This window comes from Rhamphochromis longiceps, linkage group LG8 (assembly GCF_057381845.1).
Source record: "Rhamphochromis longiceps isolate RC_006_pf linkage group LG8, R_longiceps_female_GT1.1, whole genome shotgun sequence".
NCBI lineage: Eukaryota > Metazoa > Chordata > Actinopteri > Cichliformes > Cichlidae > Rhamphochromis > Rhamphochromis longiceps.
In genome coordinates this window covers 7,375,768-7,392,502 of record NC_140564.1, presented here as the reverse complement: position 1 = coordinate 7,392,502, position 16,735 = coordinate 7,375,768, and the positions used below count along the sequence as shown (strand labels likewise).

General features: G+C 40.9%; 1 protein-coding gene across 3 annotated transcripts in view; it reads right to left on the bottom strand.

Moving 5' to 3' along the window:
• The window catches only part of LOC146663027 (MBT domain-containing protein 1-like), a 35,640-nt gene that overhangs the window by 9,465 nt on the left and 9,440 nt on the right, over positions 1–16,735 (bottom strand). For 2 of the 3 annotated variants that reach the window (XR_014912992.1, XM_085415621.1), the window contains exons 10-15: positions 16,496–16,551; positions 14,346–14,450; positions 11,639–11,786; positions 11,464–11,546; positions 7,685–7,919; positions 6,222–6,293 (exon numbers count right to left, since the gene is read on the bottom strand). Coding sequence is in view for 2 of the 3 variants with exons in the window: in XM_085415621.1 (XP_085271747.1) it covers positions 6,222–6,293; positions 7,685–7,919; positions 11,464–11,546; positions 11,639–11,786; positions 14,346–14,450; positions 16,496–16,551 (699 nt within the window). In the remaining variant the exon portion in view is untranslated. The remainder of the gene's footprint in view (positions 1–6,221; positions 6,294–7,684; positions 7,920–11,463; positions 11,547–11,638; positions 11,787–14,345; positions 14,451–16,495; positions 16,552–16,735) is intronic. The other variant, XM_085415622.1, reaches the window with a different exon arrangement.

Here is a 16,735-nt window from a genome sequence, read left to right as displayed (position 1 = left end):
ACGTTACAGGTCTGTGAGAGCCAGAGATTTTCCTTGTTTGAGGTGACCAAATACTTATTTTCCACCCTAATTTACGAATAAATTCTTTACAAATCCTACCATGTGAATTCATGGATTTTTTTTTCCACATTCTGTCTCTCACAGTTGAAGTGTACCTCTGGTGCAAATTACTGACCTCTGTCATCATTTTAAGTGGGGGAACTTGCACAATCGGTGGCTGACTAAATACTTTTTTGCCCCACTGTACGTCACATGAAAACCAAAATAGTTCCAAACGCCAGATCTGAATGAGGGTTGGGGAGGTTCAATTTGCCATGTTGCAACGGGAGCTTAGCTTCTGTCTCGCTAGCTTGCCCTGCGCTCAGTGAATCTGCACTCGACTGCTCCGCCTAGGCTGCACTGTCGAGCGCAGATCCACTGAGCGCTCAACACAGACAGCATCGTCAGAAGGAAAGTTGATCAAATAAATTACAAATGTTGTATTGTTCGATACATATGCGTACCGAACCGAAAGCACTGTATCGAACGGTTCAATATCGATACGAGTATCGTTGCACCCCTAATTTTTTTTCTTTTTTAAATCTCTCTCTCTCTCTCTGATCTGTGAGTGCTAAAGGCATAGGATATATTTTCACTGCTATACAAATGACACCCAACTCGATCTATACATGAAGCCAGATAACACACACCAATTAGTTAAACTGCACAATTGTCTTAAAGACACGAAGACCTAGATGACCTCTAACTTTCTGCTTCTAAAATTCGTACCTGCTATTAATCTCTGTCTCTCTTCCACAGCATGTCTTTATCCTGTTTTCCTTCTCTCACCCCAACCAGTTGCAGCAGATAGCCCCGCCCCTCCCTGAGCCGGGTTCTGCCAGAGGTTTCTGTTAAAAGGGAGTTTTTCCTTCCCACTGTCACCAAAGTGCTTGCTCATAGGGGGTCATATGATTGTTGGGTTTTTCTCTATATCTATTATTGTAGGATCTACTGTGCAATATAAAGCACCTTGAGGCGACTGTTGTGATTTGGCGCTATATAAATAAAACTGAATTGAATTAAATTCAGATCAAACTGAGTTTATTGTACTCGGCCCTGAAAATCTTAGAAATATGGTATTTAAAAGGATACTAAAATATGTAGGACTGCTTTCTTCCATTTGTGCAATATTTCTAAAATTAGAAATATCCTGTCTTAGAGTGTCGCTGAAAAACTAGGTCATGCATTTATTACCTCTAACCTGGACTACTGTAATTTGTTATAATCAGGACATCCTAGACTAGAAAGAGAAAGCGTATATCTCCTATATTGGCTCCCTGTTAAATCCAAACTGAATTCAAAATCCTGCTCCTCACATACAAGGTCTTGAATAATCATCCCCCATCTTATCGTAATGACTTTAAAGTACTATATCACCCCATTAGAGCACGTCTGCAGGCTTACTTGTGATATTTAACCTCCTAAGACCTGAACTCTTCCATGGAAAGCATTTTAATTTCTCTTTGATATTTGGGCATATTGGGACCCGATGAATGTAAAAAGAAAGAATCACCAGATTTTTTTTATTTTTATTTTTTACCCAATATTTGTTTCTAAGAAAAATTAGAGCCACATGTGAAGACATTTGTTTTAAATTTTGATAAAACAGAGGCAGTATAATATTCTCGTAAGTGGATATCAGGCCCCTTTAGAGCAAAATTTTGTATTTTGTCTAGACAACCCAAAATGTGATGTCCACATATGTGGACACCAGGGGTCCGTTCTTCGTACCTCGCTTACTACATCCAAGATCAAATGACACATCCAAGATCAAATCATCGCGCTAACTTTGAGCTCCCTATTCCGGTTCTTCGAACACACCTGTTGTTGACGCTTAGTACAGCTGGATGAAGTAATGTGAGATCACCGGGTGGCTTAACAGGGGCTACGCATCGATAGTAGAAACATTGATCGGCAACCCTTTGATTGGTCGGCGAAAATGTCGAAGGAGCGCGCTCGGTATTTTTCGGCAGCAGAGCAAGAACTCTTGATTGACGGATTTCAGGAGTTTCAGAGTTTAATTAAAACGCAAGGGAACACTGCAAATGCTGCAAAAGCAAGGAGAGAGGGCTGGCAGAAAGTTGCTGACAAATTAAACTCGTAAGTAATTTAATAATAATAATAATAATAATAATAATAATAATAATAATAATGGATTGGATTTATATAGCGTTTTTCAAGGCACCCAAAGCGCTTTACAATGCCACTATTCATCCACTCTCACATTCACACACTGGTGGAGGCAGCTACGGTTGTAGCCACAGCTGCCCTGGGGCAGACTGACAGAAGCCAGGCTGCCATATCGCGCCATCGGCCCCTCTGGCCAACACCAGTAGGCGGTAGGGTAAATTTATTATATTATTTTATATTACATTATATCATATTATATTACATTATATCCTCTTTCACATTAGAGCCACGACAGGACCCACTAGAACATGGGAACAAGTAAAAGTGAAATATTAGAATATTCTACAGAATGGTAATATTTATCACTTATATTGGTTTTCGTCTCTTGAAAAGAGACCCTGAAATAATCTGTTTGTTTGTTCATAACAGCAACCAAGAAAAGGGCAAAGCAACAAAAGACAGGTGGTGGTCCGGCACCCCCTCGTCAACAAGTTGGTTAAGTAAATAATACCCTCACGGGAATATCGATATCTCTCTATGAGCACACTGTCGCGCTGAGCTAAAGGATCCTGTCTATCCCGCAATATACGCTGAATTCTGAAAACTCTCCTTATCAATCTTGCACCTTCCGCAATGGGTGGCTCGCGTATACGGACAGGACATGGCTGCGACAGACTTCCCAAATCCACCTTCGCTTTTATAGCCGTGGTCTCTCATCTTGATTACACGAAGTAATAGAATGATTAATAGTACATTTCCCTTTTTTAGGAAATGACCTGTATGTATCTGTATGGAATCAATAAAAGGATCAAGTGCTGCATTATCTTTAGTTACATTGATGTTATTTATTTATGGTGAAACAGTGGTAAAATATCGCTGTTGCTTTCGTATAAATGAAGCGGACATACCTGCGTGGCCGCGATCTAATCCTGTTTACATAAAGTAAACCTGCTCCCGAGCAGGTTTACGCTTACGGATATGTTGCTATGACAGCAAGTCCCGGATGAGCTTCGGGGAACCGAACGATCCAGGATCATGCGAAATCGTCAACAATCAAATCCAGCTAACTTACTTAGCGAGGTACGAAGAACGGGCCCCTGGGCCCTATTTCAGGAAGCCGGTTTAGAAAACTCAGAGTGAAAAACGATACTCAGGGTTGAGTAACCCCGAACTGTCCAACTCGGAATATTCGGTTTCAGAAAGGCTGATAACAATTAGTTCAGTCAACGCGGAGTTGCTTTAACCCCAAGTTAAGCGCGCGCACGAGGATACATAAAGCCCTGATTAGTGGAGCACAGATTAAGCGAGTCACCATGGAGACGGAGGGAAAGAAGGCGCGGACAATGTATCTTACAGCGCTTGAGGCCGAAATTCTGATGGCAGCATATGCCGATAACATGCAAATTCCGCGGGAAAAAAGTAACACAGCCTCAGCTGCAAAAGAAAGAGAGCATGCATGGCAAAACATAGCCGACAGAGTCAATGCGTGAGTGTTAATTTAAACATTGATCTAGGGATTTCCACCCATTTAACACGTTATTTTATTATATTTTATTTTTTATTTCATACATTTTATTTTGTGATGTGATTTGAGCGCAGGTGCAACCCAACAGGCCCCAAACGTTCCTGGCAGCAAGTAAAAATGAAATATAAAAATATAGTCCAAACAGGTATGGTGTAATTGTATTATGAGCCATAGTGCTTGATCTGTTTGTCCGATGTCAATCAATTGCAGTTAGAGGCTACATTACTTTCCCCTCTGTAAGCACTTATTGAAATTATCTGAGCACGTTACAAGTACATATTTGCTTACTCTGTATGCTCAAATGTGACCCGTTATAGCCAACAGAAAAAAAGCGGAGGCCCGAAAAATAGGTGGGGGTCCTCCACCACCACCACTCACAGAGGCTGAGCAGTTGGCTTCCACATTTGTGATAATGTTGGTAGCATCACATATGATCTTCACAGTGCAGAGAACACAAATTAGCATCCATTACTATAATGAAATAATTTGTTAGTTTGAAATGCTACAGGGAACCATGTACCTGTACATTAATGCTGTGGAAAGACTTCCTGTTCACATAGTCTCCTTCATTTACTGAAGGAGCAATGATTGGAATGTGAGTGCCATCTGTACAGCCAATCACGCCTGGGAACCGTGAAAATAAATGTAAAATTTAAGTAGTAGTTCAAGTGTCACCACATCATGAATTAAGTTTCGTTCATCCTGATACCTGCAATTTTGTGGCATCCCTCTTTGATAAATCTTGTGGGTCCATGACCGGGGAACACCACAAACGAGTACAGGAGACGTTTCAGTGCAACTGTAACATTCCTGACTGCCCGACAGACGGTAGCCTTGGAAACGTGCTCAACGTCACCATTATACAGAAAGCTCCCGTTTGCAAAAAACTGAAGTGCAATACAAATAATATGTACAGAACTGAGAGAATGTCCGCGATGTGTCACATGAGCAATATTAGGCCTGAGGATGTTATTCAAATAAATTATAGATTGTGCTGAAAAACGGTAACGTTCACACAGGAAATCATCAGGAAATGATAAAATGTCCAAACGCGCTCTAATCACTCTCTCCCGGTGGAGAGCTCTGCGGAGAATTTGGGCTTCAACATCTACTGGCTCTTCAAGGAAGGAGCACGCCATGTCTGACACTTCCTACAGTCAGGTTTCCGACAAAGAGGCGGAGAAAGTCAGGGTTAGTTGAAGTAAACCTGCTAGGTCCTAGGAGGTTAAAAATAGAATGGGAGGCAGAGGCTTCAGTTTTCATGCCCCTTTTCTGTGGAAACAGCTTCCAAATTTAATTTGGGAGACAGACACCATCTCTACCTTTAAGACTAGGCTTAAAAATTCAGAGAAAATTCTTTTTTTTTTAAATTACATTTTTTATTGTAAAAGCCACAAACATGTTTAACGAATCATTTTCATAACTTGAAATGCAAATAGAAATTGTACATTTACTACACTACACACTAACTACAGCCTCCAAACACGCTAAACGTCACTAATGTCTCACATATGAAAACTCGCTCTCTCTCTTTCGTTCGCCCGCTTTCTCTCGCAGGTGTCACTCCTAAAACTTCCCCCTCTTCCTAAAAACCAAGTGCCACATGTTGCCATATCATTTTTTTGATTGGCTGACACAGTAAACTTTAACACCAATAGGGAAGGGGTGTTTTTTCTTTTTTCACTCGCAAGCGCAGTGTTTGCTAGCGCTGTCCTTAGAAAATGCAGTTTTTAACCATTTCTTCTCGCTGTAAACACCACTGTTTTGTTCAGAAAAAAAACATTGCGTGTATTTTTTATCATAACTCTGGTTTTACGTGGCCAAACGACACAATTTAAAAACTGGTGTGTGCCTTGCAGTCCGCACTTCCGAACCAAGTTGAATTGGAGACTCTGTGTCGCTGCATCTTGTTGCTGTGTCATCTTAAATTGGTCATGTGATTTTGACGCACCGGCGCGTCTGTCGACCCCAGAGGATTAAAGCATATAGTTAGGGCTGGATCAGGTGACCCTGAATCCTCCTTTAGTTATGCTGCAATAGGCTGCCGGGGATGCTGTGTTAAGTATTTCTTCTTCAGTCACCTTTCTCACTCACTATGTGTTAATAGACCTTTTTGCATTAAATCAGAGTGTGTGTGTGTGTGTGTGTGTGTGTGTGTGTGTGTGTGTGTGTGTGTGTGTGTGTGTGTGTGTGTGTGTGTTCCTGTCTAGCTATCTTTGTGAGGACCGAAATCTCCATTCTACTACTACTACTATACTTGTGAGAACCAACAGTCACTTGTGAGGACACACACACACACACACACACACACACACCGGTCCTCACATATTTGAAGGCCTTTTTGAGGCTCAAAATGTGGTTTTAGTGTCAGGGTTACAATTAGGTTATGGTTAGGTTTAGGGTAAGGGTTAGGCATTCATTTTTAATGGTTAGGGTAAGGGGCCCCCTTACTAAGATAGCTGATAACAAAAAGGAGAACAAGTAGATAAAGCAGAGAAACTCTGATGCTAAAGAAGGGAATACTCACTTTTCTTTTGGCCTTTATACTGCTGGGCCTTTTTCTTCTGCTTGGGAACAGACTGGGACATTTCTCTGTTACCTAAAAAAGAAACAAGAAAGGACATTCAAGCATACAATGAGAGGAAAGCACATCCATACGACTGTCTTCCTCTTATCCAATTCAGTGTCGCGGGACGAGGAGGGGGGCCGGAGCCTTTTCCAGCTTTGGCAGGATACATAATTATCTTTTTGGCAGTTGTGAGGCAGAGGCACATGCGCAAACATTCTCCAAATGATATAGGTTATGGTTGGAGAGAAGTTCAAGAGCCCTAGGTAAGATAGTTCAGGATGTCATCCTACTGCAAGGTGGCAGACTTGAGACAGCCACCACAGCAACATGCTCATATTACTATCTTCTAGTTCCAGGTGGTTTGCAGTGACTGAACAGTCAAAACAAAAAGAGAATGTTTTAAAAGACCTACATATGAAGAGGAACGGTTAATTTGAAGATTTACATTAAGGCTGCGAAGGATATTTAGTTTTCATTATGTTGACTGCAGAGAAAATTGCCTTGCTTTTGTGTGTGGAGCAAGACATGGTCAAGATACACGGGGCTAATTTCCTTATATCTGAGAAATTTCTTTCAGTACAAACTGCTCTTTTGGGTCCACATCATCTTAGAGATCAACAAATTGCATCTGGAGAGGCCCAGCATTTAGCCACTGCTCAACTTTCACAGCACCAGTTTGTTCCTTATCTTTTCTCTCCTTTCGCCGTGTCACCCATTTGCTTTTTCAGCTTTCTCAGGCATAGTCTTCTGTATTTTTCCCTTTTTTCTATATTGCTTTCTTTCTACTGTCTTTTCTTGTGTATCTTACTAACTCTCAGTGGTCAGGACAAACACCACTGAAACAAAACAAACAAACAGAAAAAAACAAAACGTAATGATCAATTGAACTGCTGAAATAAATGCAGTACGAGAAATAGACCTGAAATAAGCTCACTGTAAATCTATAAATTCTAAGCAGGCATTCCTGATTGGTGGCAGTTTATAAACACCCCTATGAGACAAACAAACACATATGCACATCCCTACCTCACAATGTTTACAGGTCTAGATGTGCGCACACTCAACCGCACAGGTGGTCTGTGGGATAACAAACGATTCTCTATTTCTCAGTTATATATTGGCAAGAAAACACCTATTCTTCCTCTGGAAATGCAGCAATACCCCCTTGCACATTCAATGGCTGCGTGATGTAATGTCCTTTCTTAAACTTGATAAGCTCAACCATTTTCTCTGAGGCAGATCCCAAAAGTTTTTGGTCAAGTGACAGCTATTCGTGACCTACTGTAGTTCATTATAACTGTCTCATGTAGTGATCCCATTCTCTGCCCTACTATCTTGTCTGATCCTTGATATTAATAATTCTCTAAACGTTTTGCACTAAGACACTAGAGGAAGAAGTATGAACAGCATTATGGCATTACTCTGTGAGGCAGGCGGTTGGAGCTGGTAGCCTGTTAGCTGACACCAGCCCACTGGATAGAGGTCAGGCGACTCGCAGTCCACCCACTGATCATACTCGTCTTCCCAACCATCAAAGTGGATCCTCAGTAGGCGGTGCACAATCCTTGTCACCGTGGCGACACACACCAGCCTTGGTTCCATCAGATCAACAGCTTCCAGCTTCATGCCTAGCCGAAACCCATGATTGGGAACCTCCTAGGACATGAAAGGATCAAGGACAGTGGAAAAAGAGAAATTTAACAAACAAAACCCGGATCTTAAAAGTACTGCAGCCTGTATTTATCCTTCAGTAAAAGCTTGTGAGAAACTTTACAAATCCTGTCAGTCATAACATGAATATGACCAATAATGACATGAGTTTTTACTGCTACTGTTTAAATGGATGGGGCACGGTGACATGGAGATTAGCACTGTTGCCTCACAGCAAGACGGTCCTGAGTTCAATCCCGACCACCTGGCCGGGGCCTTTCTGTGTGGAGTTTGTGTGGGTTCTCTCCAGGTACTCCAGCTTCCTCTCACCGTCCAAAGACATGCAGTTAGTGGGGTGGGGTTAGGTTAATTGGTGATTCTAAGGCTATATCTACACTAGCCCGGATAAATATGAAAACAGTGTATACGTCTGAAAACGCTCCGCGTCCACACTATCATTTTCATAGAGTTGTTCATCCACATTTAAATCAAGTTCAAGTTCAAAGTTTATTCGCCACATGCAGTGGCAGGTTGCCCTGCAGTGGAATGAACCCGCCCCCCGACCTTACACATACAACACAGACATCACATGGGGATACAAGTCAGAGAACGGTTGCATTACAGAAAAAAAAAAAAAAACACTGAAATGTACACTACAATGGGAAAGGTACAAGAGGAAAAAAAGAGACCTCTACTCATGCTGGGCTACAGGAGGACAGCATGAGAGCAGGAAACAAAAAAAACTCCTCTGCACAGAAAGCACATAAATGTCCACAGTACAACATTATAGAGCACGTGAACAGCAACAGGGTTGGGGATAAGGAGTAATCCCAGGCAACACAGCAGCCATCCTGCCACTGCGCCGACTCTCCAGCGCGGGCCCAGACCCGTCCCCAGGAGGCAACAAGCATCGAAGGCATTGGAAGGGGAAGGGAAATGTGTGAGTGCTTATCAGTGTAAGTGTATGTGTGTGCGTGTCCATAGTTCAGCTGAGACAGTGTCCTTCGCCCTATCAGGCTAAGTAAACAGTCTGCTAGCCAATCCAGGTGGCCTTGCATGGGATGGGAAGAATAGTCATCACACAGTCGTTATCAGGGAGTTTTTGTTCGGCTCCAGCCCCAGCTGGCGCCATGGTGTCCGCATGTTGAGGTTGTCAATTTTCTTTTTATGCGAGCAGCTCAGAGGAGGAGAATTTCAAGCTGTTCCTAACACTCCGACACTGGTCCCTCAATCTCCCGTTGGAGAGCCGCAAGCCTCCCCATGATGGTATCAAACTTCTGTTCCATGGTGTTATCATTCTTTTGATTCTGAGACCCCACAACTGCAGTGAGCCATTCTGCGATGTGATCCAACTTTCACTCAAGGGTCTCATTTTGAGCAGGCCTCTCTTTGATGTATCCCAACATACGCTCAATGGTGTTGTTTTGAGTCTTCACGGCAGCTGTAAGCGTCTCCAAGGTGTTAACCACACTGCGTTCGTTGTGAGAGGTCGCGCCTCATCCAGTCGCTTCGATTCCAGCGGGCAGCTTTGGGGGGGGGGGGGGGGGGGTTGAACAGCCGGTTCCGCTCTCATATTTCTCCAATAAGTCAGGGCCAAGCCAGCTCCAATCAGCAAGAACCCTGTTATCATGGTTCCGAATAGGTAGATATCTTCAGCGTCCTCGATCGACAGTCCCGCCAGGCACATGATCTTCCAGTTCTGCCACCCATCCATCATGTATCCGGCAGGGAAAGTCCCTCCAGGGCACTCGGGCTCTCCCGAGCCCAGACTCCTCGTTGAGAAAAGGGTGTCAATAGCATTCAGAGACCAGTTGATCAAATCCATAATTCTCTTTTAGGTTTTAGAGAACGACAGTGAGAGACTGTTCGAGGGAAAGTAATACACACGAGACAAGACAAGGACACAAGAGGCTAAGCAGGGAAGATAAGGGGAAGGAGGAGAGGAGAAAAAGTGCGACCGCCTTCGCCGAGAGCCAAGAGAGAGAGCCAAATAACCGAAAACGCTTACGTTCCAGTACTGCACATGCGTAAAACCCAAGACGATTCGACCTGCCTCATTTCTGTCTGCCGTTTATTTACTTTCCGGCTCTTTGAAACGTCGCGGAAAAAAGTTTTTTTTAAATGGACTCTGACCTGGACCTTGAGGTCAAGGTCACTGATATTCAAACTTGTCCACAATTTTTAGTAGATGCACCTATGGTATCAATTTTAAAATAATAAATGGCCACTCATTCTTGGATCCCCGTGGAACTCTGTGACCAACTTTTGAGCATGAATAAGAGAAATTTAAATCTAGTAGAGATATCAAATTCAGACCACACTGACTGATACTACCGTTGTATTCTAATCGCCTTAGTAAAATACTGTTGTCAGTGGTAATTGAATTGATCATTGATCATCAATTGATCATTGATCATTTGTTACCTTACCAGTGCCGTGTCTGTGCTATGGCGCAAATCTGGACTGAATCTTTGCAAATTATCTGTTCTTTTGCAATGATTATTTAACTGATTGACAGTTAACATCTCCAAATGTTTTGAAATAAAAGTAGCTAGTAAGAACTTTTCAAGTAATAATTTAATTACAGCCATCTTAATGAGGACAGATTAATCATACTTGTGTAACACTTGTAACAACAATTTTTCGAGGACAAACAAAGATGGAGAGTGGAAAGTCATTTTCAGTCTCCATCATGTTAACAGTGAAGGAATCACTTCCTTAAACTTAGTTATCACACATGTTTTGATTGTAGTTATACACAGACAAAAGTACTGGGTCAGCTAGACTGACAAACCGATATCATGAAGCTCCCAGCATAGTGCTAATGTTAATGCTAGAGAACGTTTGTAACTCTACAGCATATAACTGACAACCGACTACATGGCTCAGGACTCAGCAACCCTGCACTGCAAATTTACGTGGTCTGTCACTTCATGGCTGAGTTGCTGTGGTTCCCAAATGCTTTTCCTCTGCAATAATACTGCTTACAGTTGATCATGGAATATCTAGGAGTTAAGCAATTTTTTAGATGTGTCCTTGATCCAACACAGCTTATTTAAATGGCTAAATTACCTCCTCAACATGTCTTGAATGTCTCCAGAGGCCTGGTAATGAACTAATCATCATATTCAGGTGTGTTGACCCAGGGTGATATCCTGCAGGACACCGGCCTTTGAGGCCTGGAGTTCCCCACCCCTGGTCTATATAGTGTAGATCAGGGGTGTCGAACTCCAGGCCTTGAGGGCCGGTGTCCTGCAGGTTTTAGATATCACTGTGGGTCAACACACCTGAATGAAATGATTAGTTCATTACCAGGCCTCTGGAGACATTCAAGACATGTTGAGGAGGTAATTTAGCCATTTAAATCAGCTGTGTTGGATCAAGGACACATCAAAATCCTGCAGGATACCGGCCCTCGAGGCCTGGAGTTCGACACCTGTGGTGTAGATAATTGCAGATGGTGTTTTTATTGCAAGTTATGGGATTTTGATTAGCAGAAGATTTTTAAACTGTTTAAAAACCACACAGGATATACATCAATAAACCTTACCTTGTTAAAGAGCCTGACAGGAGCAGCTACTGAACCTGTTTCTCTGAGGTAGTCAAACCATTTCAATGGGAGTTTAGTGTACCCTGAGAAACACAGTATGTGTCAAGGTCAGAACATAAACAACCCCAAATTTTAAGGTTCCAAAGTGAAGAAAAAAAATATAACTGTAGAGTACCTCTAGGGGGTGTGAGTTCAATGTTATTGATTTCACAGAAGCCAACAGGGAAGATGGAAGGGGAGGTGCCATGGTAGCAGAACCAGTCTGATCCATCGACTGCCTCTGAGCCATCTACCCCAATCATGAGATATCCATCTGCCAACACCTATATAGCAGAGAGTTATGTCATGTCAACTTTAATGTACAACCTAAATTCCAAAAATGTAGATGCTTTTCGGGAGGAGGTTTTCTGGACTTTGAACAAGGCCACCGGCCTGAAACTAGCTCTCAACCCCCTACTTGCTCTCTTTGGTACAGCGGGAGAGGATGATAAGCATATTCCAAAAGCAAAGCGCAGGGTGCTGTCCTTTGGTTCCCTCTTGGCTAGGCGTGCCATTTTGATTGGCGGAAGGTTGCTGCCTCGCCCTCCCATGTTCGGTGGCTTTCTTTTTTCTTTTTTTCCCCCTCTTTTTGTTTTCTTTCTGTCTTTTTTTCCCTTGTTGCTTGTTTGCTAAATAATAAGAAAGGAAAACTGTTCCAACATGAGAAGTTCTCTTTTGTATTCATTGTAAAGTTTGTGTTTTCCGTCTTTTTTTCTTTGTAAACTATATCCACAAATACTCAATAAAAATATTTAGAAAAAAAAATGTAGATGCAACTAGAAACAGAACACAATCAAATCTCATAAATCTATAATCTCTTGACACCTGAGGACAAAAAAAACAAAAACAAAACAAAAAACAACAGATTGAAGGTTTAAACTGAGAAAATATACCATTTAAAACATTTTTTTCATTTTACAGCAGGAACCCCCACTCCTCACCCCTCACCCCTACCAATTACACCCCAAAAACATTTGGCTGCTCCATTGTTCATAAGGGGTGACTCTTCACATATTTGATTTGGCAGACTTTATATGCTGGCTGCCTCCTGACAAACTCCAAGAGATCATACCAGGATAAACCACTACACTATGGAGCTACAATTTGATGGCAGTAAAGCCCCTTTTCCATTAGCACCTAACCCAGATCAACTGGCCACGGATCGCCACGACCCAACTTGGATGGTTTCCCATTACAAAACACTAGAACTAATGTACGTGACTGTCGTCAATAGCAACACGTCCACGCATCCTGCCACATAATTAATAATGGACAAGAACACTACAACAAAGGTGGACTTCGAAGCTAGAATGCTAATGCTCGGTCTGTGGCACTGCGTTAGACTCTGGGAACACGGTGTTGTTTCTGTATCCATTTCTCTCGTTTACAGGTTTAAAAAAAAAAAAAAATGAAGGTTTTGATTTAGTTAACAAGAGTGCTCTCATGACTCATCAAGTGATGCTACTGGCCAGGTATTCGGTGGCATGCAGTTTGATAACTTTAGATTTTTTTAACCTGCTTGGATTGCTTGGAACCACTACCAAGCATACTGGTGGTACGTAACCACCACTTAATATAGTGGATGAGAAATAAATAAATTATCAGTGGTATTGAAAGTAGGTGTACACAAAGTTACATCAGTAACAGTAATTTTTTCTCTAATGATATTTTAACCTTAAGTAGTGATGACTTCTTGAATTTCTTTATAAATAAAGGAATCCTTGGCTTAACAGAGCTGACTTTTGGTCAGCCTGGCTACAGTGCTGAAGAGAAACCCATCATTCTTATTACCTTTAGTCAGTGATGAGTAGTACGATGTTCTACCTTTACGGAGGGCTTTGTTATAGAGCAATAATCTACTTTTGCAGGCTAAATGATGATCTGCCAAATTAGTTAGATGCCATTTCCTCTGCAGCTTATAAGTTATCTGTTTTAAGGTGCACGTTTGAGAGTTCTAGTCAACTACTTTTGATTTCAGGCTGTATTTTTCAGAGGTGCTACTATATCTAGAATCATATACAGAAAGGAAGTACATTTAATAACAAGACAATGTACTTCTGTGGAAATAAAGTTCAGGTAGCTGCTCTCCACTGTATTGGCACATCACATTGAAGATAACAGTGGTGCAATTATAGCCTTAATTTTACAGCAATCACAAAGATATTCACTGTGTTGAAACATTGATTCTGTTCATCTGGACGTAGTATTTTCAGTGGAAGAAACATTTCATCACTCATCCACCAAGTGACTTCTTCTATCATTAATATGCAAATTGTCATAACCATTGATCAACATATATTCAAATTTCAATTTGTTTGACCACAAAACAGTTTTCCACCTTGTGTAAGTCTATTTCAAATGACTTTTGACCCAGTGAAGATGGTAGTATTTCTATATCATGTTTCCATTTGGCTTTGCCGTTTCTTAATAGCCAACACAATGTTACTTAATAGCCTACCTGCATTTGTGTATGCATTAGTGAACCCCTTGAGAATTCTGAGAAACACTGGTTATACTGGAAATACTGGTTACACTGATAATCATCTTAACCTGTTAAGATCAGGTTAGGGTTAGTGGCAAAATCTTCCTAAATCCGTTTCTTTTTAGTACCACTTCCTTTACCAGCCTTTTGTTGCCCCTGTCCCAAATTTGCCATGTTGCTGCCATGAAATTCAAAGTGAGCTAATATATTTCATCAAATAGTAAAATATTTAAGTTCAGACATCTGTTTTCTATGTTTTATTGTGAATAAAATAAGGGTTCAGGAGATTTGTAAATCATTGCATTCTGTTTTATTTACATTTTACACCATCCTGACTTTTGCAAAATCAAAACTGGCTTACCTTTCTTACAGTAGCTACACATATAGCTGAGAGATTGAGGGGGTCAATGGCTTCTAACTTCATCCCATCTTTGAACCAGTCCCCACTCTGGTCCACTTCCTTCGTCTGTAAAATAAAAGGCAGACAAGTGAAAAGAAAATAAGAAAGAAAAATTTATGAAAAGAATGCAGACAGTTAGGGTCATCCCCTTAGTGAACTTGATTAGAGTGACGGTACAGTAAGCGGGCCTGTTAGGTTGAAATTGTTAAATGTTGTCATTGTTTTACTTAAATTTGTAAGTTTTGTAAGTTTCTGTCCTCCTCCCCGGACTACATCTATGTGGGGGATGCAATAGCTATAGTGTTTAATTGTAGGGACATCCTATGTGAGAGTTCTGCTTTCTTATTTAGTGAGGATGTTTTACTTCCTGCGCTTGTGTATGGTGAGACTGTTAAAACGGGGTTGAGCCATATACAGGGGGAGGGGAGATGACCCTTTGTGATCAGCAGGAAGTCACACAAACACATCCACACACAGTCACTCACGTTCACGTGCACACACACAACCGAGCACACCGGTTAAAGCTGTTCGTCTTGCTTTCTTCATGAGTTATGAGTCTCTGAACTACCTCCTGAGCTACGGGGGTGGCTGTAGCTCAGGAGGTAGAGGTAGAGCAGGTCACCTACTGATCGGAAGGTTGGTGATTCAATCCGTGGCTCCTCCAGTCTTATTTATAAACCGTATTTCTATTTATACTTCAATGCAACCAACATCCCTACCTCTTTAAACTGTATTTATTATAATCTTATTTAGTATAGTTGCAACTGCACCCCCCCACTCTGTCTGTGTGTGTGTGTGTGTGTGTGTGTGTGTGTGTGTGTATGTGTATGTGTGTGTATATATATATATATATATATATATAAATAAAAGCTATTCTAATTCAATTAAGGGTGATACATATGTGATGTTCATGGTTAAGCAACAGTTTGTGTATGTAAATGATCTGTGTACACAAACGTTTCTGGAGCTTGAAAAGGACTGTGTGCCAATGTCATGCACCAGGATGAAATGATAATTGAAAAGTCAAATGACAGAAATGTAGTATCCATCTCCATTTTACGAAGTTCCAAATGGAGTAGTCAACATCAGACACACAGAAACAGACAGACAAATCCATGCATGTATGAGCAAGAGCACAGAACACCACTGTTGGATTAAATGCTTTTATGAGGATTAACTTCATATTTGTTAAACTACACAATAACATTTTGAATAAATAGCTCTTTCCCACCGAATCTACTACATAAGTATGAAACTTAAATTTTGGTACCCTTATAACACAGGGCTACCACGAGGCAACAAAACAAATTTTGCTCGAGAGTGGAAGAGACATATTTCTTATTATATTAACAGGGACCCCCAAGCACTTAAAAAATTAGGTTAAAGTTTTTTTTCTAAAAATAAAAAAACAAAACTATATACCATAAAGGGTTATAACTTTCAATGTTTGTTATGTTTGGAATTGACAACTCACATTGAAACTGCAACATTTTATAATAGGATTGACTTGGGAATGCACCTGTAAAGGTTTGTGCCTCCAGGATCAAGGAGTAGAAAAGTAGACACTATGGGGACATGTTTAAAGTCTCAGACAATAAATAAGTATTTAGTAACGTTTAAAGCCTTATTTGTGCCATTTCAGTTAAAAGCAACACAGTATTATTTGATTGCGAGCTTTCTTTCAAAATATTGGTTAACAAATAATGTTTTAAACTTGCTTTTTTGATGCCAAAAAAAAATCCAGTTCATTAAAGGGGACATTAAAGTAAAGAAAAAGATGTTTTCAGGTCTTATTCCCCACTTGGATTTGAATTTAAGTGGAGTTTAAAGATTCATTAATCCTGTATTTATTCATTTTGATGAAAGGAGTGCTTTAATTTTTTAAATATAAATCCAAACCAGTCGTAGCACTGTTATGCCTGGCTGAATACTCATCATGCATGTACACACACATACAGTACATCACGTCTGTGTGTTGAAAATCTTCCTAGCTGAAGTGTGAAATCTGCTTTTCAAAGGGGGAAGCTTGCAAGGGAACAGGGACTTTTAGTGGTGGTTCACATGTGGGATAATAAGGATGAAATATATTCTGTTCTTTTGCCAAGTCTTACCTTCTGGAAGAGCTGTGGAGGAGCATCGACTTGACCATCTAATTTCCTTGTTATATCTAGAATATGAATACATGAAAATGACTGGTTACACATAAAGTGGGCATTGTTGTAGTCACGTGTGTCAATGAAGATTTCAAGTAAATATTGACACACGTGACCCACATTCACACCGGACTGTTACTTGATCAACTATAACAATTTTCAAAATTCACAAGTTTTGATTCCTCAGACTCCTTACAA